Source organism: Rhinatrema bivittatum, chromosome 9 (assembly GCF_901001135.1).
Source record: "Rhinatrema bivittatum chromosome 9, aRhiBiv1.1, whole genome shotgun sequence".
Classification (NCBI taxonomy): Eukaryota; Metazoa; Chordata; class Amphibia; order Gymnophiona; family Rhinatrematidae; genus Rhinatrema; species Rhinatrema bivittatum.
In genome coordinates this window covers 256,166,158-256,191,697 of record NC_042623.1, presented here as the reverse complement: position 1 = coordinate 256,191,697, position 25,540 = coordinate 256,166,158, and the positions used below count along the sequence as shown (strand labels likewise).

Genomic DNA, 25,540 nt, shown 5'->3' with positions numbered 1-25,540 from the left:
TCTCCCTGCCCAGCATCCCCAACTCCCTTCCCCACCCCCAACAAGAGAGCATCAGCAACATCACTTCCATGGCCAGCAGGGGAAGATAAAGGGGGTGTTCCATCGGGTCCAGAAAAGCAGGGGCTGGCAATGTCTCGCTCTGATCTGGGTGAAGGAAGAAAGTCTCTCACTGGGCCAGAAAGAGGAGAAGGAAGTTGAGAATATCTTCCTGCCAGGCCTGATAAAGGAAAAGTCAATTGACTCCCACCTGGGCTGATGAGGAGAGAGCAGCCTCCTGCTGGCCCTGTGACACGTCTCCCAGGACCTCAGGACACATCTGTTGAGAACAACTGGGTCAGAAGGGGAAACAGTATATATCTGAGCGGCCCAATTATAATTCAGAGGTAGCAGTGCTTAGTTTTGTTTGCCTTGTGTTGTTATTAATCCATCTGTTTCTTAAGATTGTTTTATTGTTATGAATTATTCTTATTATGTTTAATGTTATGGATTATGCATGTTTTATGTTGCACTTTCACATCAAATGAGCTTTGTATCGGGGATGCAGTTAATAAGCATTTTAAAATAAATAATTAATTAAGACACTGATGTCCCTCCTCTTAGTGCAGGCCAGGAAACACAGCTCTTTTCTGACCTCCCAGAAACAGGAACAAATCCTCTAATAACAATATTTTTCTTTTCGGAGACCATCCCTTCCATTTGGATACTGAAATAGGGTTGTGCCTTTTCCCTTTCTCCTCGGCATCAGGCTGTGAGGCCTACTAGAGACTGTGGAACTCCAAACCTTCCATGAAAACTAACTGAAACCTCCCACAATGAATTCCTACTCTGCCTGCTTTTTATGTAGGCCACCGACCAATGCAAGCAGCCTCACTGGAGGTGCTGGTCAGAGGACTCCAACCCTCCTAACCCAAGGCCTGAGCTAGGGACAGGCGTTAGGGTGGACCTAAGAGGATGCTACAATTGTTTAGATAAAGACTAGGTTTGGTCAATCTGTCCTGAGGAGGTTTAGAATCCTACAGAATTTCTTTAAAAAAAAGAAAAAAGCATAAAATGGCAAAAGTGGCTCACTGCTACAATTTGGCCTTTGGCACTGTTTATTTTTCAAGTTTTCCCTCTTTCAATGAAGGCAGCCTGTAGCCAAGGATTCCCCACCTGTGAGGACTCAACATCCCTGTTCTCTTCGGAGAAAGTGAAAGCTGCTTTATCTGTAACAGGGGGATCGGTGAGGAAAGCAGGATGGGAAGTCCTCAGGAAAGCCATTCGCCTCTCCTTGGAGTTGGTCCCTTCCTATATATATATTGTTAACTATATTAAGAAGTGAAGGGGCCCGGTGAGAGGGCCCACGCCTGCTCAGCAGAGCATGCCAAAATCTTCTGGAAGCTATGAAGTCAAGTTCACCGGCCATGCTCTGTCAGATAATGCCACCCGCCTGGGAGGACTTGTGTCCTGCTGTCCTTGGAGAACACTTCCTGCAAGTAGGCAATTTTTGCTTTATTTGCATTTCTCAAGATACGCAGAGTCTCTGAATCGTGCTTTCTAAGGAAGGGATGTGATTATTTTTATTCACGTAAGCTAATGAATATTTACCTCATGCATATTTTTTGAAGTCCCAAATTTTAAGTTAATTGAACCGTATGTGAGGTCAGAAACGTTTTCTATTCCCTTTAGGATTTTGATGTTCTGCTTTTACCAAACAACATTAAGAACAATGGCTAGGGCAGCGGAAGCAGTGCTTAGTTTACGAATGGACTTTTTCATCCAAGGACACTTTTGGAATATCAGTGTTCCTTCACTTTCTCTTTCTCCATTAATTTGAAATGGGAAAGTGCAAAATTAGCTCCTTTATTCCTTTCTCAAATACATATATAAAGGCAAAAATAGTTATAGTTTAGTATCTTGATACATGACTTACATATATGATAAATCAGTATTATCATCCATTAAACACGCCGCGTGTTGTATGGTCGGGAGTGGTGGTGCTTTGGCAGTGATTGGCTCTTTCTTCATATCATCTTCATTTGCTCTGTTATTATCCATGGTTTCTTCTAATGAAGAATCCAGTTGATGGAGAAGAGAACAGCTTTTAATTTGCCAGTGCTCTTCCTAAAAAAGTTGAAAGTACAGCACAAATGTAAACCTGGGTAAAATGGGTTACCCAGCCAGAAGACAATTCACTGCATTCTGATGGATGTATTTATTTACCAGTCTGAAACAGCTCAAGAGAAAACCAGCAAGTCAACCAAGCAAGCTTCTCTTACAGGCTGCCAGCCTCTTAAAAAACCTATTTTAAAAAACTATTTACAAAGTTTTACAGGTTCAAAGTTTCAAAAAAATTGGAAGTGAGCATCTACCAATGCTAATGACTTATACTTAACATGATTTCCAGCTCTCCACTGGCTAGTAGATCATCTCTGAGACACTTCTCAAGCAGGTTTCGGGACACGTAATAAAAAAAGGTAATGTACTAAGCTGCAGTTTCAGCAGACGTGGGCCTACATGCATTAACATAGGGATGAAACAATTGTGCGCGATTCCTGCCCCCAATAAAAACTCAACACCGATTGGCTTTTAATTTGGCCGCAGTCTATTACCAACATAACCCGAGCCCTAACAATAACATTAACCATGATCCAAAGGACCTCCCCTTATTTCCATCCCTCTCCCACCCCATCCTGGCCCCCATTTCTCCACCACCTTAAACCCCAATGGTGGAGCCGCCCACTCCCCCCCTTTTCCCCCACGCCTGCTCCGCCTCGTACCAGCGAGAGCAAGCTCGACCGCGAACCCTGGCCCCCACGGTTCAGCGATCCTCCCGTGTAGCAGCCCCCTCAACTACACGGGGTACCCCCCCTTTTCCCTAACCCAACACCCCCTTTAACAGTAAACATGAACTGGGCTCGGGTTTTCCGCCGCACTGCGACATACACAAAAGAGCAACAATACAATATCAAACTTAAAAACAGGGAGGGCGGGTGGGCCAAAAGCTGCTTCGCTTCCACTCCTTCTCACCGCTTTCGCCTTCCGCCGCTTTTCTCTCTTACGTCACGCTTTCAACCCAATCAACTTACTCAAATTTAAACTTGACCGTTATCCCACCCCCCCCTATTCAACTCCCCCCCTCCCCCTCTCCTATATCTTTCCCGCCCAATTTGCTTGCCCCTCCCCCTTTCTTCCCCTCTCTCACTATGCTTCCTATCCCGCGCACTGTTTCCCCCATGTTATAATCGCAGCTCAGTAGGCCCTCGCTGCTTTCTCTAAATACTTGCAAAACACCCTGAAACACCCAAAAAATGCCTGCGTTTTGGGCTTTTGCATGTTTTTTTTGCACGTAAGGCCCATTTGCAAAAAAAAATAAGCAATTTTCTTCCCTCACAAGTAGTAAACATTTCTTTGTTATCCCCCTATGTGTGAAAGTTTAGTTACATTCTGAATGGATAAGCTACTGTGATGCATTATCACCCAAAGCAGTTCATAAGTTCAGAATTCAGTAAAGAGACATCTTTGCATGCTGGTTTTCACAACAAATATAACCACATTAAAATGAGGAGTGCTTATCTTTCACTGCCGGCTCCATAGCAAAGTTTCTCATGCAAGTTTGCCCTGGAACCTATTTGCATCCATAGCAAAAATTAACGAGGAAAGAGGCTGCCAGCCTACAAGAAATCCCACAGGATAGTACATTGGCCTCAGAGACAGTTGTAAGATGTGCCTGTTTTTTTTAGATTAAAATCTAGCATTTCTACATTATAAAACTTAATAAAATTACGCCGTTTGTGAATATACGCAATGGTTCTTTTTTTAGCAAATCCCTTTGTAATAAAGGTTTTGTCTCATTTCTACATCAGTCAGAAGCTGATGCTCTAAAGTACACCAAACTTAGGGGTAGATTTTATAAAAGTACGCTGGATTTTATAAGATACGCGCGTAGCTTATAAAATCCGGGGTCGGCACGCGCAAGGGGGTGCACATTTGTGCAACCTGCGCGCGCCGAGCCCGGCGTGCGCTGCCTGTTCCCTCCGAGGCCGCTCTGAGGCCTCGGAGGGAACTTTCCTTCCACCTCCCCTCACCTTCCCCTCCCTTCCCCTACCTAACCGACCCCCCCGGCCCTATCTAAACCCCCCCTTTACCTTTGTTGGCAGATTTACGCCTGCCAAAAGCAGGCGTAAATTTGCGCGCACCAGTGGGCTGCTGGCGCGCCATCACCCGACCCAGGGGCTGGTCCGGAGGCCTCGACCATGCCCCCGGGCCGGCATCACTCCCCCGACATGCCTCCCGCCCCATCCCGAAATGAGTGCCGCCCACCCGACACGCCCCCGACACGCTCCCTTTGCCAAGCCCCGGGACTTACGCGCTCGGCGGCGCGCAGGGGGGGTTGGGGTAGGTTTTCGGGGGGTACGCGCGTATCTTATGCGCAGACCCCTCTGAAAATCTACCCCTTAGCGTACACTTTAGCAAATAGCATGTGCTGTTTTTCTACTGTGACCTCTGTGCAAAGAAAGCGTAGTAGAAAATGAGTGCACATGGCTTTCGTACAGAACTTTGTAAAAGCTTTAACTAGCTCAGGTTTTTCAGTTTTGTTGTTATGTTTATTTTTTTATGATTATGAGTGTTTATTTGTAATTTGCTTTCATTGCTATTATACTGATTATGCAGTAAATAAATGTGCTAAAGAAATAAACTACACCTGAATTAATTTTTGCTCAAGTGTATTTTTGCTAAATTGCATTTGCAAAGTTATTTTCTTGCATTGTTTTGTAATGATCTTATAATGAGCTGCTTTGCATAATTTTGCAAAACAATAACGCCTTAATTATAAATGTAAATAACATTTTGTATGCCTAAAGCTACACACAAAATTGTGCTATTTACAAAGCAAACAGCTAAATGTCACATGTTAAAAGGGAAAACAGTGACTATCACAGATAATGTGCATTATTTACCCTTTTAGCTCATGAAACCACCTATGTTCAAATTTGCACTGCTTAGTACATCAGCCACAAGTTTTGCCACAGCAAATTGCTTTAGAAGCCAACAAATTTGCTGACTTTCAACTCATTCATTATGAAGAGCAATGTGTTTATATGCAGGCAAATAGAAATCCTCTTTTTTCCAAATAGTGGAGTCAAATTATACTTCTGTACTAATCTCATGTACTTCTTTTGCAGTTTTTTAAGATGGCATGAAAAGTGAAAGATTTCATAATCCTTTCACTAGACAAAGGGCAGCAATTGTGTCAGATTCTTCTACGAAGAAAAGTTTTACCTTTTTGAAACCATAGCAAGCATAGGAATGGATGAAGGACTCTGGTAATTTTATATTCATATCGTCCACATATGCTGTACAAACACATTTCTTACAATGCATATTGACCTCACTTGCCACCTATTTCTTAGTTTCAGACAGAATACTTGGTACAAAATTACCCAGACGGATACAGTTCTCTACTTCCTGAATACGATGGGGCCACATTGCATATAATATCTAAAGGCTTAATATAATTTTCTAAACTCCGTGGTTTTATATTTTGCTGTATTTCTTTTTCTTTTGAATGGATGAATAGCCAAGTATGGTTGTTGCGGCCCTGGTCACGAGTGCCATGACCGGGACCTTACCTTCGCTGCATTAGCCCCTCCTCCCTGGGGGTGCGAGTGCGTGAAAGGCCAGGAGTTAAAGGGCCTCCTCCCTGGGTGTGCACCCGCGTGAAAGGCCAAGAGTTAAAGGGCCTTTCCTGCCTTGGACACCCCGCCTCCCTTTCTGATGTCAGATGCCCCGCCTCCCTTTCTGAAGTCAGACCCTGGCAAATACTTAAGGCTGGTGCCTGCCTCAGCTTACTGCCTTGCAACAAGTTTGCTTATCATTACAGTGTGCCTCTGGAGTTCCTGCTTGTAATTATTCCAGTTGCCTGCTTCAGTTCCAGCCTTGATCCTGGTTCCTGTTCCAGTTGCCTGCTTCAGTTCCAGCCTTGATCCCGGTTCTTGTTCCAGTTGCCTGCTTCAGTTCCAGTCCTGGTTCGTGTCCGCCTTCAGTGCCAGCCTTGGTTCTGTTCCAGACTTGCCTGCCTTGACCTCGGATCTTCTCATTGGATTCTCCTTTCGCCTAAGTCCCAGCGGCCCGGCTCCTACGGGCTCCTCCTGGGGGAGCGCGGGCTTCCAGGGTGAAGATCCTTCTCTTCAATCCGTCCAGTATCTGCCTCCCGGCCTGTTCCGCTAGTCCGGAGACTATTTCTATCTTCTCCATCAGGACGGCCTAAGAGTCCACTAAACCGCTTTAACAGTTTGCAAGGCCATGGACTCGGCGGATTTGTCAGGCCTTCAGGCAATCCCTGGAATTGCCCAGCGTGTGCAGCAACAGCAGCATTGCATGGATGTTCTTGCAGCGACTGTAGAATGACTTGCTAATCATCTGGACGCCATGCCAGATCCAGTGCCTGCTCTGCCCCTCGCTCATTGTAAAGAGCGTTCGGAAAATGCCAGAACCTAGGAGGTCGTGAGGAGCTCCTCCTAGGTTGTGCTGGTACCGTTCCTCAATGTACTGTACCCATCACACTCGAATACCCAGGGGGATCATTGGAGACCCTCGCCTTTTTGGATTCTGGAGCAGGGGGCAACTTCATCCTGGAGGATTTGGTACGCCAGTTACAGATCCCCACTCAGCCTCGAGAGGTACCGCTGTGGATTACCTCCATCCGGGGAACACTTCTTCCAGGGAGAATCTCTGCTTCCACGATACCCTTGATTTTACACCCCGGGGCGATCCTCTCGGAGGAGATTGCCTTCCTTGTTCTGGAAAAGGCCGTCCACCCCGTGGTGTTAGGCCTACCATGGTTACAGAAGCACTCTCCGATTATCTAATGGGACACATTACAGATCGTGAAATGGAGTCCCTTCTGCTTCGCTAACTGCCTGAAGGTTCCGAGAGTGTCCGTTCTCCCTCTCTTGCACACCACCATCGCTCTACCTGCACCATATGCCGACTTCTCTGATGTATTTTCCAAGACGAAGGCGGAGATCCTGCCTCATCATTGGCCATTTGATTGTGCCATTGAGCTTTTACCAGGAACGACACCTCCTCGGGGAAGAGTATACCCCTTATCACTACCAGAAACTCGGGCAATGTCCGAATACATCTCGGAGAACCTGGCAAAAGGATTTATCCGACCTTAAAAATCTCCAGCAGGGGCGGGCTTCTTTTTTGTAGATAAAAAGGACGGGTCGCTAAGACCATGCATTGACTATCAGGGTCTCAATGCCATCACCAAGCGAGATCGTTATCCACTCCCACTGATTCCTGAACTCCTGGATAGATTACAGGGAGCCAGGATCTTCACAAAGCTGGACTTGCGGGGCGTATATAACCTTGTCCGTATTCGACCAGGGGACGAGTGGAAGACTGCCTTTAACACCAGGGATGGGCACTATGAGTACCTCGTCATGCCCTTCGGACTATGTAATGCCCCGGCAGTATTTCAACATCTCATGAACGAGGTACTTCGTGATTTACTGAATACGTCTGTCATCGTGTACCTGGATGATGTATTAATCTACTCATGGGACTTGTCTTCTCATCGCCTACATGTCCGTCAGGTATTACAGTTACTCAGAGACAATGGATTATACGCCAAGTTGAGGAAATGCTGCTTTGAGAAAAAGTCTCTTCCCTTTCTGGAATACATAGTTTCCACCACCGGATTCAAGATGGATCCTGAAAAGGTAGCCGCCATCAGAGACTGGCCCCGGCCGAGGGGGCTAAAGGTGGTGCAGCGTTTCCTCGGCTTCGCAAATTTCTATAGACATTTCATTCCACACTATTCTCGTATCGTGGCTCCTCTCACCGCCCTAACTCGGAGAGGAGCTGACGCGGTGGATTGGCCTGATTCAGCCTGTCAAGCGTTCAAAATCCTCAAAGAGGCTTTTCTACAGGATACATGTCTTCGTCACCCTGATCCGCTTCGTCCATTTGTATTAGAGGTGGACGCATCGAACATCACAGTGGGAGCTGTGCTTAGTCAATGCACTGACTCCGGTCAGCTCATGCCATGCTCATACTTTTCCAGGAAATTCTCTGTTGCCGAGAATAGTTATAGTATTGGGGATAAGGAGTTACTAGCTATCAAGCTCGCCTTTGAGGAGTGGAGACAATGGTTGGAGGGAGCCATCCATCCCGTTACAGTATATACGGACCACAAAAACCTGGAGTTCCTGTCCCAAGCCCAACGCTTAAACCCTCAACAGGCCCACTGGTCTCTATTCTTCAATCGCTTCAATTTCACACTACGCTACCGGCCGGCTTCCAAGAATGTTCGAGCGGACGCACTTTCGCGCTCAATGGAGCTGGAGCTGGAGGAAGAGCAGGACCAGCCCCAATACATCCTAGACCCCGCAAAGATCAATCTTTCTGGGACCACTGTATGTTCTCTTGGTAAGACGGTGGTTCCCCGACGGTCTCGAAAGGCAGTCTTGCTCTGGGCCTACAATTCTCTTACGGGGGGTCATGCTGGCCGCGAGAAGACTCTTGACTTGGTAAACCGCTTCTACTGGTGGCCAACCTTGAGGAAAGATGTCCACGCTTTCGTAGACTCCTGTCCCACCTGTGCGATACAGAAGCCGCGGACGGGGAAGCCTTGGGGTCTACTCCAACCGTTGCCCATTCCATTGGAACCATGGACCCACATCGCCACCGATTTCGTGGTGGACCTTCCAGCCTCAGAAGGGAACAGAGTCATCTGGGTAACTATAGACAGGTTCTCCAAAATGGCCCATTTTGTTCCCCTATCCAAGTTACCGTCGGCTCTCGAACTAGCCAGCTTGTTCACTCAACATATCTTCAGGATCCACGGTCTGCCCCAGGACATTGTCTCTGATCGCAAGCCGCAGTTCACCGCCCAGTATTGGAAGGCATTATGTAAAAAGTTCAATGTGCAACTCAATCTGTCCACCTCCTTTCACCCCCAAAGCAATGGGCTGACGGAGCGCACCAACCGCTCTTTGAAGACTTTTCTTCGCTCCTTCGTCAACGAAAGACAGAATACCTGGGCGCAGTTATTACCGTGGGCAGATTTCTCGTATAACAACCATTCTCATGCAGCCACAGGCAGTTCACCCTTTTTCATCGTTTATGGGAAACGGTTACGACCACCTCTGCCGCTTCCTAGTGCAATTCCAGCAGTACAGGCATCTGCCCAGCAGTTGCAATCTCTGTGGACGTCCATCCAAGGGAGACTTGCCAAAGTAGCCAGGGTCATGAAAAATTGGGCAGATCGTCACCGACAGCCGGCACCCATCTTCCTTCCCAGAGATCGAGTGTGGCTCAGCACAAAGAACATGCAACTCCGAATCCCATCCCGGAAGTTGGCTCTGAAATACTGTGGCCCTTTTCGTATAGTTGAGCGTGTGGGGGCCGTTTCTTACCGGCTACGCCTACCCTCCTCGATGCGTATACATAATGTATTCCATGACTCCTTGTTAAAACATCTCATCCTCTCCAGGTACCATCATCAAGTTCCTGATGCGGCGGATCCTTCCGTGCCCAATGAGCCAACCTATCAAGTTCGGGAGGTTCTGGATGTCCACTTCCACCAACGACGATGGGAATATCTACTTGCCTGGGAGGGATGTGGCCCAGAGGACAACACATGGGAACCAGCTCGTAACATTCTAGATAAGGAACTACTGCTCCAATTCCATCGCCAGCATCCCTGTAAACCTGGGCCTTCGAAGAGGGGGCATAAGAAGGGGGGTACTGTTGCGGCCCCGGTCGCGAGTACCGCGACTGGGACCTTACCTTTGCTGCATTAGCCCCTCCTCCCTGGGGGTGCGCGCGCGTGAAAGGCCAGGAGTTAAAGGGCCTCCTCCCTGGGGGTGCGCACGCGCGAAAGGCCAGGAGTTAAAGGGCCTTTCCTGCCTTGGGCGCCCCGCCTCCCTTTCTGATGTCAGATCCTGGCAAATATTTAAGGCTGGTGCCTAAATCAGCTTACTGCCTTGCAACAAGTTTGCTTATCATTACAGTGTACCTCTGGAGTTCCTGCTTGTAATTATTCCAGTTGCCTGCTTCAGTTCCAGCCTTGATCCTGGTTCCTGTTCCAGTTGCCTGCTTCAGTTCCAGCCTTGATCCCAGTTCTTGTTCCAGTTGCCTGCTTCAGTTCCAGTCCTGGTTCGTGTCCGCCTTCAGTGCCAGCCTTGGTCCTGTTCCAGACTTGCCTGCCTTGACCTCGGATCTTCTCATCGGATTCTCCTTTCGCCTAAGTCCCAGCGGCCCGGCTCCTACGGGCTCCTCCTGGGGGAGCGCGGGCTTCCAGGGTGAAGATCCTTCTCTTCAATCCGTCCAGTATCTGCCTCCCGGCCTGTTCCGCTAGTCCGGAGACTATTTCCATCTTCTCCGTCAGGCCAGCCTAAGAGTCCACTAAACCGCTTTAACAATGGTAGAGAATATTTTTTGTTTGAAACAATTTTTATTAAGAAAATGCGGTACATAACACACGGTAATGGCGACATACGGTTTCTTCTATATCACCAATACCCTTGAAAACATATAACAGCTGCAACACATTTAACAAACCTTCCCCCCCCCCCCCCCCCCCCCCCCCCCCCCCGACCAGAGGCTATGAATGTGCTATTCAAAATGGTCCAAGTCCTATAGGTGCACAAGTTGGTGGGCAAACATGTCCAAAGCAGATCAGCAATTGAGAATCAAACTTCGAGCTCGATGCGGTAAGGCTTGTACGTAATCGTTCCACACCTGGAGAAATCATCACCACCGCTGAGGGCTTGATTGAGCGGCCAGTTTGTCCATCTGCATCATATGGTGAAGATGATTGCGCCACGACCAGAAGGAGGGGCTCGTGGCCTCCTTCCAATTAAGTAAGATAATTTTTTTCCCCACTGCAAAGGCTTTTCGCAGAAACCAGCGGAGACCCACCCCCCTAACCAATGGCCTGGGGATACAGTCAAACAAAATCATGTAAGGAGATAAGGGCAAAGTCAACCCTAGCAACCCCCTTAAATAGTGCACAATTTTACCCCAATATGTTTTAATTCCCGGGCATTCCCAAAAGGCATGTAACATAGTCCCATGGGCCCCAGAGCACCTGGGACAAGCTGCAGTCTGAACCAATTTTGCGTGAAATGCAATTTGCGGGGTTACATAAGCCCGGTAAAGCAATTTCAGCTGCATCTCTCGATAATACATATTAGAGGTGGTTCCCCAGCAACGCTTTCATACTGGTCCTGATGACCCCTATTGGTACCCGGAACCCTCCATCCCTGCTCCACCTCTCCACCAAAGATTGGTATAGCTCGCCAGTAGAATCCCCACCAAGGCCATGATAATACCGGGATAAGGAAGGCCCACGAGCACTACTCAATCGGAAGAACCGCTCCAGGGTCTGCAGGTGGGCCAGAACCCTATTTTTGGCTGGGATAGAGGTAAAATAATGCCGTATTTGCATATAACCAAATAAATGGGTGCCCGGCAGGCCATGTTCATCCTGAAGTTCTGCAAAAGAGAAGGGGACCCCAGAAGGATCCACCACGTGACCCAGCATGGTAATACCTGCTGACCGCCAATTGCGGAACACTCGTGACTGTGAGCCCGGTGTAAAGTGAGGGTTCCCAATAATAGGCAGTAAAAGCGCGGTACACGCCGGAATCCCTAACTTTCGGGTCAGGTAACGCCAAGCATGTCTTAGAGGGGCAATCAGCGGATCTCGGCGAACTGACTCAGTGAGGTCTCCATTGGGACACATGAGTAAGAAGCGTACATCCAAGGGTGCCATCAAAGTCTGTTCCGCCAGCCTCTCTATATAATTTGAGTGCCCAGAGACCCAGTCTCGAACCAATCGCAGGTTTGCAGCTACAGCATAGCGTTGCAGGTCCGGGACTCCCATTCCCCCCCTTCCCCACTGCAGTTGTAACCAGCGCAAGGGGATGCGTGCTTTTTTAGAGAATATTTTATCTGAAATGGTTGCGACCAAGATCATTCTAGATAATGGATATTTCCAGATAATGAGAGTTTCTCGATATGTTAAAAAAAACAAAAAGAGAAACAATGACAAAGTGTGACTGTTTATTGAGCACCAAATAATAAACCCAGGGGTCAATTTGCACATAATGAGGAACATTTTCAAACTGCCCAGAGAAGTGCACAGTAGCCTTTGCCTGCCAACTTTGCACCAAATTTCAAACAGAAAATGTTTCCTTTGAAAATTGCCTATAAACAACTACCTGCGCCTTCTTTTTGTGCTGATTCTTTTTCTGGATCAAGTTACATACATACTTTATAGAATGTAAAAGTATGAGCATGTCTGTATGCTCCTCCCCAACTGCGCCCCCAGGAATGACACCTTTCTGCAATACTTGGTAATTTGGCCCACACATAGGGGTGGGTAATTTTCATAGACCCTGTTTCTGAGAAGAAGAAAAAAGTTTTACCCCCAGAAAAGGTTTTGAAAATTGCCCTCACTGCTAACAGTGGTAACTGTATTCCTCTGGTTTAGACATCATCTGAATTACTAGAACAGAGGCAGGCAACACCGGTCCTCAAGTGATGCAAGTCAATCAGGATATCCACCATGACAATGCACAAGATGCCTTTCCATAAACTGGAAGCAGTGCATGCAAATGCATCTCATGAACAGTCAGTGTGGCTATCTTGAAAAGCAGCACTTGAGGACTGGAGCTGCCTACCCCGTACTAGAAAGAGAGGAGAGAAATGATGCTGGTCTGCTATGTCTGCGTCTGCACATAAGTGACTTGTGAACAAGGTAGGATGAGGCTGAGGCACTAGGTTATGATGACCATGCTGCCCCAAATTTCAGATAAAAAATTCTTCTATTATAATGGCATATGGCCCAGGGGCCATGGTTTTTCTCGATTTTGAGAGTTTTGGATAATAGATCTTGAATTGAAATAAACTTTTTTAAAAAATGGAAAAGAACCCCAAAGGAAATGAAGGGTCAGGATTTCCTACTTCTCCCCAGTGCTGCCACAGTAAAAATATTAAACTGCCCTGGCCTTTCCCATACCCATAATTCTTTTTCCCATCTTACCCTATCTGTGGGTTTGAATAAGTTGAAATTGGGCAGGAGTGACCCAGGTTGCTCCTGCCCTACTGGGTCTCTTTGTCAAAATGGTGCTAGCCAGTCCTGTGGTCACTGACATTTTGTTCTATGGCCATATCAGCCATGATGGCGGCAAAGGGTACATTCTGAAATGAATGCAAAAATCCAATATATTTCATTGTGTTTTCCTTATCATTTCGTTTTAAAACATGAAACGAAACTGAGCATTCCATTGTATTTTTCATGTCATTTCAGAACAATTTCCTTAGTTTCAAAGTTCTGTATGAGAGTCAGTACAGTTCTAGCCTGATCTGATTAATTCAGTGAAACTTAGTGAAATTCAAACAGTACTGAAGAGGTTGAATTGTTCACAGTACCAAAGAGCACTAAATAGAGGCTCCATCAGTGGAAAGTGCTGCAACAACTGCTTGGCTCAATGCCCTTATCTGAATGACTTGTTCAGGTGTATGCAGATTACATAGATTGATACAGATTATAAGAAAAGATGACACCAAACCTAGATAAATGTGTCTGGAAGATTTGCATACTTATTAAATTCTAATTTCTTATAAAACTCTCTTAAGGTCTAGCCAATTATTTGTCAAAATTAAGTTTTACATATTCATACAATCCTAAGCATATTTTAATTCAACAGGTCATAAGTGAGCTGCATTGCAAGATAGATGGTTTATACTAGCTAAATTATGTCAGATATTATACTGTAATAAAATATTTGCTTTAAGGCTGTATCCCTTTCCGTTTCCTCCTGTAGGTACTGGAAGAAAGTCCTCACTTTCCCAAATACTTTATACTAGAACTGGAAATACTGTACAATATGAGCATCGGTACCTGGCCAAATATTCCTATTGGCATCCCATAGACATCACTGAGGCATATACTGCAGTCCGCAGAGGCAGAGATAACCAGCAGGCGTTGGCCATAGCTACATGTTTCCAAGTGAGTGACACAGTCTTTGTGAGGCTGAAAGGATTTTACCAATGGGGGAGAATTTGTAACCTTACTGTTTGTGACATCAAGGCAGTACTCCTGGCAGAAAAGAAAAATGTCAGTTTTCTTGATAAAGGAATGCTTAATATAAAATATTATTATACTTTATGTATCAGAAGTGTCTGCTTTATACTGAGATACTGCTGCACCTTATTTTCTCTTTCTGTTTGGCTGAGTTGGCTTATGAAAAATACAATTAAAACTTTACACAAGAAAGGAAAACAATTCTTTTAGAAATCTAGGACAACTGAGAGAAATTACTGAAGATGGTGCTAACTGCTAAAATGAAATTATAGTGTTTAAAGCAGAAACTTTACAACAAGATAAAAAAAATATAGGACAGACAAGTTTCTCTTTTTCGACAGAGATCAGCTTGCAGTCTTTAAGGATACTTATTCATATAAATGTGACCATTTATTATGGCACTTTCCTGATTATAATGAAATCTCCTTCCATTCAGCAATGATAAACACATTCCTCCAGGTCCATTCACTAGGACAGCCATGGATCATCAACAGTTTGTTTGCAGCATCTGTTCATTATTATGGTCAGTCAGCAGAAAAGGGAATGTTTCTAGAAATGTTGCCAGCCATGAAGGCCAACCACAAAACATCAACCCATCATGCTGTAAGACAGGGGTGGACAATGCCGGTCCCGGAATACCACAAGTGGGTCTGATTTTCAGGATATCCACAAATGAATATGCAGGAGGTACATTCGCATGCACTTCCTCCATTATATGCAAACATATCTCATGCATATTCATTGTGGATTTCCGGAAAACCAGACCTGTTTGGGGCCCTCCAGGACCAGAGTTACCTACCCTTTGCCCTGACACAAAATGACCAACCTGGCATTTGTCTAAGCATGCAGTCAGTGACAGCACTGGAACAGTCAAAGAAGCGTATTGAAATGTAAGGTCAGGAGCAATATCTATCAGACTGAAATATTATACAAGTTACTACATAACACTGAAACTGGTCTTTTAATTGTTTCTTCTAAACTAAGAGCCCATTCGCTGAAATTAAAAAATGAACCTGCTTAACTAGTTCTTTCATCAATAGAATAATGGTTTTACATTAAAAAAAAAAAGAGTCATCATTTCTTGCCTGTATATCCCATACTTTCATCCATCCTTCCAGGTCCCCCGTTATCAGGTAATGATTTGTTTTATCGACAGTCATGACAATAGACCCATTGTGAGCTGCAAACTCCGCCATCAGCTGGCGCCTGAATATATTCCAAAACCTGACATAACCAGAACCTCCGCAAGACACCAAGTTTGCCCCTCCTAAAATAAAAGGACATTATGGTTTAGGATTATGAACTCTCTTTACAACAGTAAGAACACATAGGAGGAAGGCTCAAACTGGTCATTATGGTTTAGGAAAAATTATGGTTTAGGAAAAATGAACTCTCTTTACAACAGTAAGAACACATAGGAGGAAGGCTCAAACTGGTCATTTACTATGCCAAGATATTTTATCACTGGAAGGGAAAATATCACAAGGGGATGGAGCGTTTCCACAGTACTTTTCCCTTCCCATGAGAAAATATTGTGATGGCTCCCTGTGAAATAGTTTCTCCCTGAAGAAATCTGGATGAAAAACTATTGTTGGAAAGCTGTGAAAAATGTGCGATGGCTGCCCCCTTTGCACAGAGCCCCATCTTCTTAAAAGGCCACCAAGAACCCAAAATGACCCCATCCCATCTTGAGAAATCTGGTTGGATCTGGTTAGACCCCTGCCCATCTCCCTGCCACCTCCAGAGGTGGCCCAACAGGGGCAAAAATCTTTAAAAAGATGTAAAAGTGACATGGAGATACCCTGACTCTCCCCTCTCCAAAAACAAAACCCCGGTTCAAACTCCCCCACCCAAACTCCTCATATTGTAGAAGAAATCCCTGGTGTTTAGTGGAGCCAAGAGCTTTTAGTTTTGGTCGCCACCATCTTGAAAAATGATGCCAATTGGCCTTTGCCCCATAGTAGTAACCAGGTTTTTTTCTAAGGAAGGGAGGGTGAAGAGGGGGGTTGAGCCAGGGGGAGGTAGTTTGAATTGGGGTAATGTTTTTCAAAAGGGGAGGGGCTTGGAAGGGGCGGAGCATTGGTCTGAAACTTTTACATCTTTTTTTTAGACTTTTGACCCTACTGGGCCACCTCCGTAGGCGGTGGGAGTCTAACCAGACCTACGAGGAGGTTTTCTCACCATGGGAGGGGGATCATTTTAGGCTGCTAGTGGCCCTTTAAATAGCAGACCCGGAACATCAGTTTGTGCATTTGTGTCTTGATGCTCCAGGGAAATGTTAGCTATACCTTTTGATTTGCAGTCAACTTTACAGTAAATAATATGGCTCTGGCAAGCTGCAATATTTGATTAGCATAGAATTAGGTATGCATGACTTGCTTTGCATGCATTTGATAATTGTATGCATGCAAATCACATGAAAAGCAGCTCATTTTAATTGGGGCAGGTTTTAGGCATAAATATCGTTGTGATATGGGTATATTGCATGATAAAGCCAAAATGGATATAGAGGTAAAGCTCCAAGCTCAGTATTATAGCAATAGTAAAAAGAGCATGGTACAGAGTAAGGTCCCTTAAAGGAAGTCAATTGTCCAGTTGTAGGTACTTATAAACAGTTTATTAATGAAGAAACTCCTGTATTTTCAATTATTTCACATTACAGAGGTTCAAATGTCCCCTGACATGGACACCGTTTTTCGCCAAAGAGGCGGCATTGGGAAGGACTGTACAGGCAGTAGTTCAACCACTTTCTCATAGACATTCAGAACATAACAGAACTCCTATGTGCACAGTAAATTACAATGTCAAGCACATGGGATTTTATTACAAGTAGCCTTGGGCTTAAAAGTTACTTTCCACTAACTGAGGATGTATTGTGACTTATAGGTCATGTCTTTTCAGTTGACTGCTTAAAAATCTGGTTTTTTTGTTTTATATACTCACTTTCTGCACAATAAAAATGTATTAGGTTTCAGGGTGGGCACTTGTTTTTAAATGAAATGAAAAAAAATGCAACAAAACACTTGCGTTTCATTTACAAAATGACATGCAAAGAAAAACCACCAAAATGTAGTTTTATTAACTTTTGTTTGAGAAAGTTAATGGAAATAAATGAAGGTACAAAATGCCGCTGCTAGCTTTCCCTACAACCCCCATCTCCCCCCGACTACACTTAGCCCTCCATAGTGCCTCCATAGGGGTCTCCAATGAAGAAAAGGGCAGGAGCGCTCCAATTCCCTGACTTTAAGGTCATTAGGGGAAAAGCACAAGACTGCTTCTATGGTCAGTTCCAAAAGCAAAGCACATTCAAGCAACATTGTCTGAAATATCAGGAGGAGGGAGGAGGGGGAGAGTGAGTGAATGAGCAAGCATATGTGTTTGAGATCCAGTAAGTGTGTGTGTGTGAGTGAGCCAGCATGTATGTGAATGATTGAGAGCCTGTATATGTGAAAGAGAGTATGTGTGTGATTGAGAGCCTGTGTGAGAGAGAGAGCATGAATGTAAGTGTATGATTTAGAACCTGTATGTGTAAGTTTGTGATTGAAAACCTGTTTGTGTGAAAGAGTATGGGGCAGATTTTTAAAAAGTACGCGAGCGCGTACTTTTGTTCGCGCACCCGGTGCAAACAAGAGTACGCCTGATTTTAATAGATATGCCCATAGCCATGCGTATCTTTTAAAGTCCGGGGTTGGCACGCGCAAGGCTGCGCAAAATCGGCAGCCTGCGCGTGCCGAGCCGCGCAGCCTGCCTCCGTTCCCTCTGAGGCCATTCCGAAATCGGAGCGGCCTCGGAGGGAACTTTCTTTCCGGCGCCCCCCTCACCTTCCCTTTCCTTCCCCTAACTAACCTGCCCCCCAGCCCTAACTAATTCCCCCCCTACCTTTATTTCAAAAGTTACGCCTGTCCAAGGCAGGCGTAACTTGCGCGCGCGGGCCAGCTGCCGGCGCGCCATGTTCCAGTCGGGGGCTGGTCCGGAGGCCGTGGCCACGCCCCCCGGAACACCCCCCGATGACGGACGGCCACGACACGCCCCCCCCCAGGAAAGCCCCGGGACTCACGCGCATCCTGGGGCTTGCGCGCGCTGCCGAGCCTATGCAACATAGGCTCGGCGCGCACAGGGAGTGGAATGGGCAGCTTTTCTGGGGTTACGCGCGTACCCCTTTGAAAATCTGCCCCTATGTGTGTGTGTGTGATTGAGATCCTTTGTGTGTGAGAGAGATCATATGTATGTATGAGTGTATCATGTATAAGTAAGAGAGAGATCATGTGTGTCTATGTGTGATTGAGAGCTGGTTTAGGTCAGAGAGCATGTGAGTATGCGATTGAGAGCATGTGTGAAAGTGAAAGAAAGAGAGAGCATGTGTGTCTATGTGTGATTGAGAGCTGGTTTAGGTGAAGGAGCATGTGAGTATGTTATTGAGAGCATGTGTGAAAGTGAGAGAAAGAGAGAGCATGTGTGTCTATGTGTGATTGAGAGCTGGTTTAGGTGAGGGAGCATGTAGTATGTGATTGAGAGCCTGTGTGTAAATGAGAGAAAGAAAGAGAGCATGTTTGTAAGCATGTGAATGTATGTGAGAGAAAAAGACAGCATGTATGTGAGCGATTGAGAGCCAGTGTGAGGGAGAGAAAGAGGAGAAAGTTGCAAGCAAACCACCCCTCCCTCCTGCTAATTCAAAACAATCTCAGGGCACCTGAATATCAAACATTCCCAGGTATGCAGAGCAAAACAGTTTTTGTATCCTTATTATTTTTCATTATTGGGCCTTTGCTATTTTGAAATATTTTATTGGTATCTAGAAGTTTTTGATAAGAGTTTTTAATTATTGGATATTCCATTCATCAGCTGTTTCGAAATAATCTGTTCTTTTTATTAGTTTGGTTTTGCTACTATTGATTTTATATTTCTTGATTTGTTTTATAAGGACTGGTGGTGTTTCTTTTTTTCCTTTGTTACACTGCATACAGAGACTCTGGCTTGTTGCAGTTTCCAATTCAGTTTTTGTCTGCATACTTCTAGTTATACTTTATGGTCTCTTTCTTCTTTGTTAGGTGAGGGTCAGCACATGTGATTCAGGTGAGGTTTTCTGCTGGCGTGTAGTTTCTGTGTAGGGCTCTATAGTAGCCTGGCTTGTTCCATTTTCCTAATAGGAGGTATATTGGTGTCTTAAGGCCTGGTGTAATATTTTCAGTGTTGCCTTTTCTTAGGTAAGGTGTTTACTGTTTGAGTACTAGAAATTGCTGCTGTTTTGGTGTGCGATGTTTACTATTTCTGCAATTTCTGTTCAGACAGAATATGTATCTTTCCCTTATGTCATTCTTAACAATAAAAATAATTACCGGACCTTTATTTTTTATTTCTGCCGTGAATTGTAATGAGCAGTGCGTCACACATGTGAGCATGGTCTGTCAGGTGTGTCGCCATGGGGAAAAGGTTGAGAACCACTGCTTTAGACAGTGCTGTCCTGTTTTCTAATAAAGTCAACTCCTAGAAACATATACATTTCAAAAATGACTTACGGAAAAAGAAGTTGGACATGAAGTCAGATTCTATACATAAGCAAAAGAAAGAATCCATTGCAACGGAAGAAATGTATCTGCTGATTTACTAGATGCTGCACCCCTGCTCGCGTCACTCTCCGACCCCACCTGTGTAAGGGGCGCGAGTGGTATGGGGTGGGGAGGATGTATATATGTGAGTAGGTGGGGGGCACTTTTTCCCTCTTGCACTCTCCACTTTGTCCTGCTACCCACCTCCTCCTCCATACCATCACTGACTCAGGGGATGTTGTAAAGCGCCCTGGTAGGAGTCTGAATGTTCTGTTTGCCTGCCTCGTGTCTGCTGCGGGAGCCTGACATTTCTGACGGCCCCTCACTCTGTGTGAAACTGCAGCAGCATGCATTTACCTCCCGTCCATCGGTTTCTCTAATCGTTTCGCCTGCCGGGGCTTGCCCTCCCTTACTATTTGCTAATCCGTGCGTGCAATGCAGCATGCGATTGCGTCATCCCCGGTCCCTTGCAAAGGGGGTTGACCCCCCTTTAGGTTTGTCCATTTGGAAACTATCCAATCCCCATTTAAGTGGCCTTTCCAGATGACATCAGCAGGGAGGGGGGTAGAGCCACCACAGGCTGGTAGAGTTGGAACAACTGAGGAATTCAGCACCACATAGGAACAGGATTCAGTCCCAGGGCTCCTCCTAGCACAAAAGTAATCCATCCATGCAGGAAAGGTTGCTTAAGGAGGCCTCTGCAGATGACATTGGCAGGAAGGGGGCAAGCAGAAGTTACAAAAGCTTTATCTCACACCTTCATCAAAGGGAATGCCTTGTTTTCTAGACAAAACGAAGCACTCTCAAAACTGGATTGAAAAATATTAGGAATGGTTGGGTTTTAGGAGGGGGCTTAGAGATTTCCTGAGTGAGCTGAGGAGAAAATAATAGTATTAATAAGAAAAATGTCAGATATATAATTATTCTTTTATGGGGTCAATTATCAAATCGCGTTGTGGCGTTTTCACCTGCATGAAGGCATTTTTGCATGTTCTCTCTCTCTCTCTCAGCACTTTGCAGGTAGAGAAATGCAATTATGTAGGTATTACCTCAATGTGCAAGCTAAGCTAACACAAATTGTGATAAATAGGCTATTACCATAAAACACACCCCTTTTCCGATTGCATGCGATATTTAGTGCAGTTTGATAAATCTAGGCCTTAGTTTGAGTAAGGAATACTGTATTTCATATTATTTATGTAGGTGTAGCTCACACCTTTTTATTATTAGCTCAGGGTGAGTTCCATTCAAGTACAGTAGATACTTCCCTATGCCTACAGGGCTTCCAAAAGGAGTTATTTATGAAATGTTTTTCTCCATTTTGTGTTTATAGGGAAAATGCTTGGTAAGGCCCTTAAGTTTGTAACCAAGGTCTCAAGCAGTGTAGGAGTGTCGGTGGAATTTGAACCCTGGCTTCTCCGATTCTTAGCTTGCTGCTCTAACTTGTTAGGGTTTCAGTGAAAACATTTCAGATAATGAAGATCTTCCAGAAGTAGCAACTTTGTTGCCAGAGGTTGGGAAAATAAATTAGACCTCTGTTAGTGATCATTTTTTATACAGAGTCTGATATAGAAATGACAATAAATTTGTGTCCATGAGTTTCAGGATTTGCCTAGAGCTATACAGATGCGAAGAAAAAGATTTGGCTTATTGTTGCAACCCCTTATCCTGTACCTGCTGCGTCCGGTCGCAGACGGCTGCAACCTCTCGTGCTCACCTCTTTTCTTGCTACTTTGGCAATTCTCGGAAGAGTGGCAGCTTCAGCCAGCGAACGCCGACCTCCCTGGCGTCCCCAGGACGGCGTGGGCAATGCCGACCGCCATTTTGTTCCTGGAGTCACTTAGCGCGCGCACGCGCACATGGTCCATCTTTAATACACGTCATGGCGGGAACCTCGGGGGTATCCCCTACGCATGACGTCACCGCCTCGCTGTATTTAAGCTGACTGGCCTTACACTCAGACTAGTTAGCAAGGACTTTTTCTCGTTGCTGAATCCGCTTCTCCTTGGACTTCCTGTTCCTGTCTCGGTGGGGAATGGTCTGAGTACCTGCTCCTCGGGGGCTCTTCTGCGTTCCTAGGCTATCCGCTCCTCAGAGGGCCTTCCTGCCTTGTCCTTCTGGAATCAAGCTTTCAGGCATTTTCGACGTGCTAGCTTTACCCCTTATTCAGTAAGGGGTAATAGCGCGTCGAAAACGCGCATCCAACCCCCCCAACCTAATAGGCCCCCAACATGCAAATGCATGTTGACGGCCCTATTAGGTATTCCCATGATATTCAGAAAGCAAAATGTGCAGCCAAGCCGCACATTTTACTTTCAGAAATTAGTGCCTACCCAAAGGTAGGGTAGGTAGGTAGGGTGCACAGAAAAGCAGTAAAAACTGCTTTTCTGTGCACCCTCCGACTTAATATCATGGCGATATTAAGTCGGAGGTCCCGAAAGTTAAAAAAAAAAATTTTGAAATCGGTCCGCGGCTCGCGGGTTGAAAACTGGACGCTCAATTTTGCCGGCGTCCGGTTTCTGAACCCATGGCTGTCAGCGGGTTTGAGAACCGACGCCAGCAAAATTGAGCGTCGGCTGTCAAACCCGCTGACAGCTGCCACTCCTGTCCAAAAAGAGGTGCTAGGGATGCACTAGTGTCCCTAGCGCCTCTTTTTGCCGTGGGCCCTCATTTGAATACAGAATCGCGCGCACAGGAGAGTGGCCTGAGCACGTGCCGGGAGACGGGCGCTCGCACAGGAGAGTGGCCTGAGCGCGCGCCGGGAGACGGGCGCTCGCCCGCTCTCCTGCGACTTTTACTGTATCGGCCCGTTTGTGAGTTTACCTCGCTTCATCTCTGCCAAGCCTTGCTGGTATTCTCTGTGGTGTACCCCGTGCCTCTGGCCACTACCGCATTCTCACCAGCAGAATTTGCTACATCTACCCTCCGCTGCAGGAAGATTATTATTTTCTCTTCAAGTAATCCTGGGGCTCCAGGACCTCAGACCACCTCTACACCATCTGCCTCGTACAGTCATCTTCGGCATACCCCACGCTGCGGGCCCCTACTGGATCTGCACGCCAGAGGTATTTACTATTCTATTGGAAAGACTGTCTGGCGTACCCTGCGCTGCAGGAAACTACCGGATTGCCTCATCTGAAGTACCTTCCTGGGTTTACCCCTCAGCTAAAGAAAATTATCCTCTACCCCGGAGGCTTACTAGTACAACCTCAACTCATCCGAACTAGCAGTAAGTCGCACACAAAGGCTAGGGTGCTATTGAAGAATATATCAGATTGTAGCATCAGTTTGCCTCCTAGAAGGACATTGGGTGTAAGTGAGCCAGTCGATATAGTGAGGACCATGAACGTTACAGGCTCGACCTATAAGGATGGTGCTAAACTAGAAGCTATTGGAGAGGGTAACATGGAGTCTGAGAAGGTGTTGCTAGACTTCGGAGATTCTCCAATATCTGAAGAGTTTAAACAGCATATAGAAAAGAGAATTAATCAAGAGGCAAAAGGAGCATTTTCCTGTCATGAACTTGATATTGGATGTATTCCAGGAAAAATGCATAAAATCACCCTGTTGGATCCAAGTCCATTCAAAGAGCGCACACGTCATGTATCTCCAGCTGACTTTGAGGATCTCAGGCAGCACCTGAAGGAGCTATTAGCCACAGGAGTGATTGAGGAGTCTGATAACCCTTATGCTTCACCTGTGGTATTGGTTAGAAAGAAAAATGGTACCTTGAGGATGGTTGTTGATTATCGTAAATTGAACAGCATAACCAGAAAAGACTCCTATCCATTGCCTCGAAATGAGGAGACATTCACTCTCCTATCAGGTAGCAAGTAGTTCTCAGTACTAGATCTCAAGAGTGGGTACTATCAGATTGAGGTAGAAGAAATGGATAGGCCTAAAACTGCATTCACCACGCCCTTTGGAAACTGGCAATTTAAGAGAATGGCTCAAGGACTGACAAATGCTCCAGCAAGTTTTCAAAGAATGATAGAGAAAGTAATGACTGATATTAATCTACATGAAGTTGTGGCCTTCTTGGATGATCTTATAATATTCTCGGACACACTGGAAGAGCATGAGGATCGATTGATGAGGGTGTTACGACAGTTGAAATGCGGATTGAAGCTCTCTCCATCTAAATGTAAATTCTTTCAGAAGTCAGTGAAATATTTGGGTCATCATATCTCAGAGAAGGGGGTGCTCCCTGATGAAGAGAAGATTTCAGCCATTACTAAGTGGCCACAACCTAAAAGCATTAGAGAGCTGCGATCTTTTCTAGGATTTGCGGGCTATTACCGAAGATTCGTGAATCAATACTCACGCTTGGTGAAGCCGCTCAGTAATCTGTTGGTGGGACTAACAGTCGAAAGGATAGGAAAGAAGCCCAGATTCAAAGCCAGCAGCCATTGGGTATGCGGTGGACCTCAGAATGTCAGAAAGCATTCGAAATTATAAAGGAAAAACTCACGGTTGCCCCTGTGTTGGCTTTCGCAAATTGGAAGCTACCTTATGTATTACACACTGATGCCAGCACTACAGGGCTAGGCACTGCACTTTACCAAATTCAAGAAGGAAAACTGCGAGTGATTTCATATGCCAGTCGTGGGCTCACTAAAAGTGAACAGAATTACCCTATCCACAAATTGGAATTTTTAGCCCTTAAATGGGCAGTTTGTGAAAAATTTCATGATTATCTATATGGTGCAGAGTTTAAAGTAGTGACAGATAATAAACCTCTGACTTACATCCTGACGACTGCTAAACTGGATGCCACAGGTCATCGATGGTTAGCATCCCTCTCCCTGTACAACTTTGACATCGGATACAAATCTGGTAAAGCCAATATAGATGCTGACGGGTTGTCTAGGAGACCACATGATCCTGAAGAAGATGATGAAGAATTTTTGAAATATGAGGAGAGGGTTGCCAAGATGCTATCTCGTGTGAAGACAGATCAAGAAGGAATGGACACTCTATCTAAGGTAATATGTAAGGCGGCATTCCAGAAGCATGATGTCTCTATTTTGACACATATTTCAGAAGATTCGGGAGACTACGACACTCCCATTACACCTCATTCTACTTCCAAGTTTGAGTGCAGCCCTGGTGCCTTGGTGGAAATCTTACCTGCAGGAGGAGATGCTGTTCCAGATGATTTTGATGACCCGGACCTGTGGCCTGGACAACCCACCCTACCTGGGTTTACCCTGGGTGACTGGAGAGTGTTCCAGAGGGAAGACCCATGTTTATCCCAAGTCATAATGATGCTGGAGAGAGGTGAGAAATTTGAAGATCGAGACAGGAATTGGGAGCATCCAGAATTGTGATTATTCTTCAGAGAATGGCAAAAACTGTGTCTTCAAGAGGGGGTACTTTTCAGAAAAGTGATGAGGAGTGGAGGACCACACCAACAACTTGTGATTCCAAGAAAATATCGTCAGAGAGCTCTGGAGGGGGTACATGATGAAACTGGCCATCTGGGTTGTGAACGGACCTTGGACTTAGCACGTGCACATTTTTATTGGCCGAGAATGGCACATGGGGTAGAGCAATGGGTGAAGACATGCGAAAGATGTGTGCGGAGAAAAGCTAGGGCAGAAAAAGCAGCCCCCTTGGTAAATATAAAAGCTTACGCCCCCATGGAGCTAGTTTGCATTGATTTCCTCACCTTAGAGCCTGACGACAAGGATACACGAAATGTTTTGGTAGTCACGGATCACTTTACTAAGTATGCTCAGGCATATCCCACTAGAGATCAGACCGCAAGAACTGTTGCTGTTACCCTGTGGGAGAATTTCATCTGCCACTATGGATTTCCAAAATGAATCCATAGTGACCAAGGAGCCAATTTTGAATCTGAACTCATCTCAGAGCTATGTAGAATAGCAGGCACTAAATCCAGAAC

General features: G+C 45.6%; 1 protein-coding gene across 1 annotated transcript in view; it reads right to left on the bottom strand.

Annotated features, from left to right (window-relative positions):
- Nucleotides 1–25,540, bottom strand: part of WDR49 (WD repeat domain 49) — a 131,396-nt gene that overhangs the window by 19,167 nt on the left and 86,689 nt on the right. Inside the window, exons 14-16 of the mRNA XM_029616832.1 lie at nucleotides 15,172–15,353; nucleotides 13,904–14,101; nucleotides 1,913–2,103 (exon numbers count right to left, since the gene is read on the bottom strand). Of these exons, the coding sequence (XP_029472692.1) occupies nucleotides 1,913–2,103; nucleotides 13,904–14,101; nucleotides 15,172–15,353 (571 nt within the window). The remainder of the gene's footprint in view (nucleotides 1–1,912; nucleotides 2,104–13,903; nucleotides 14,102–15,171; nucleotides 15,354–25,540) is intronic.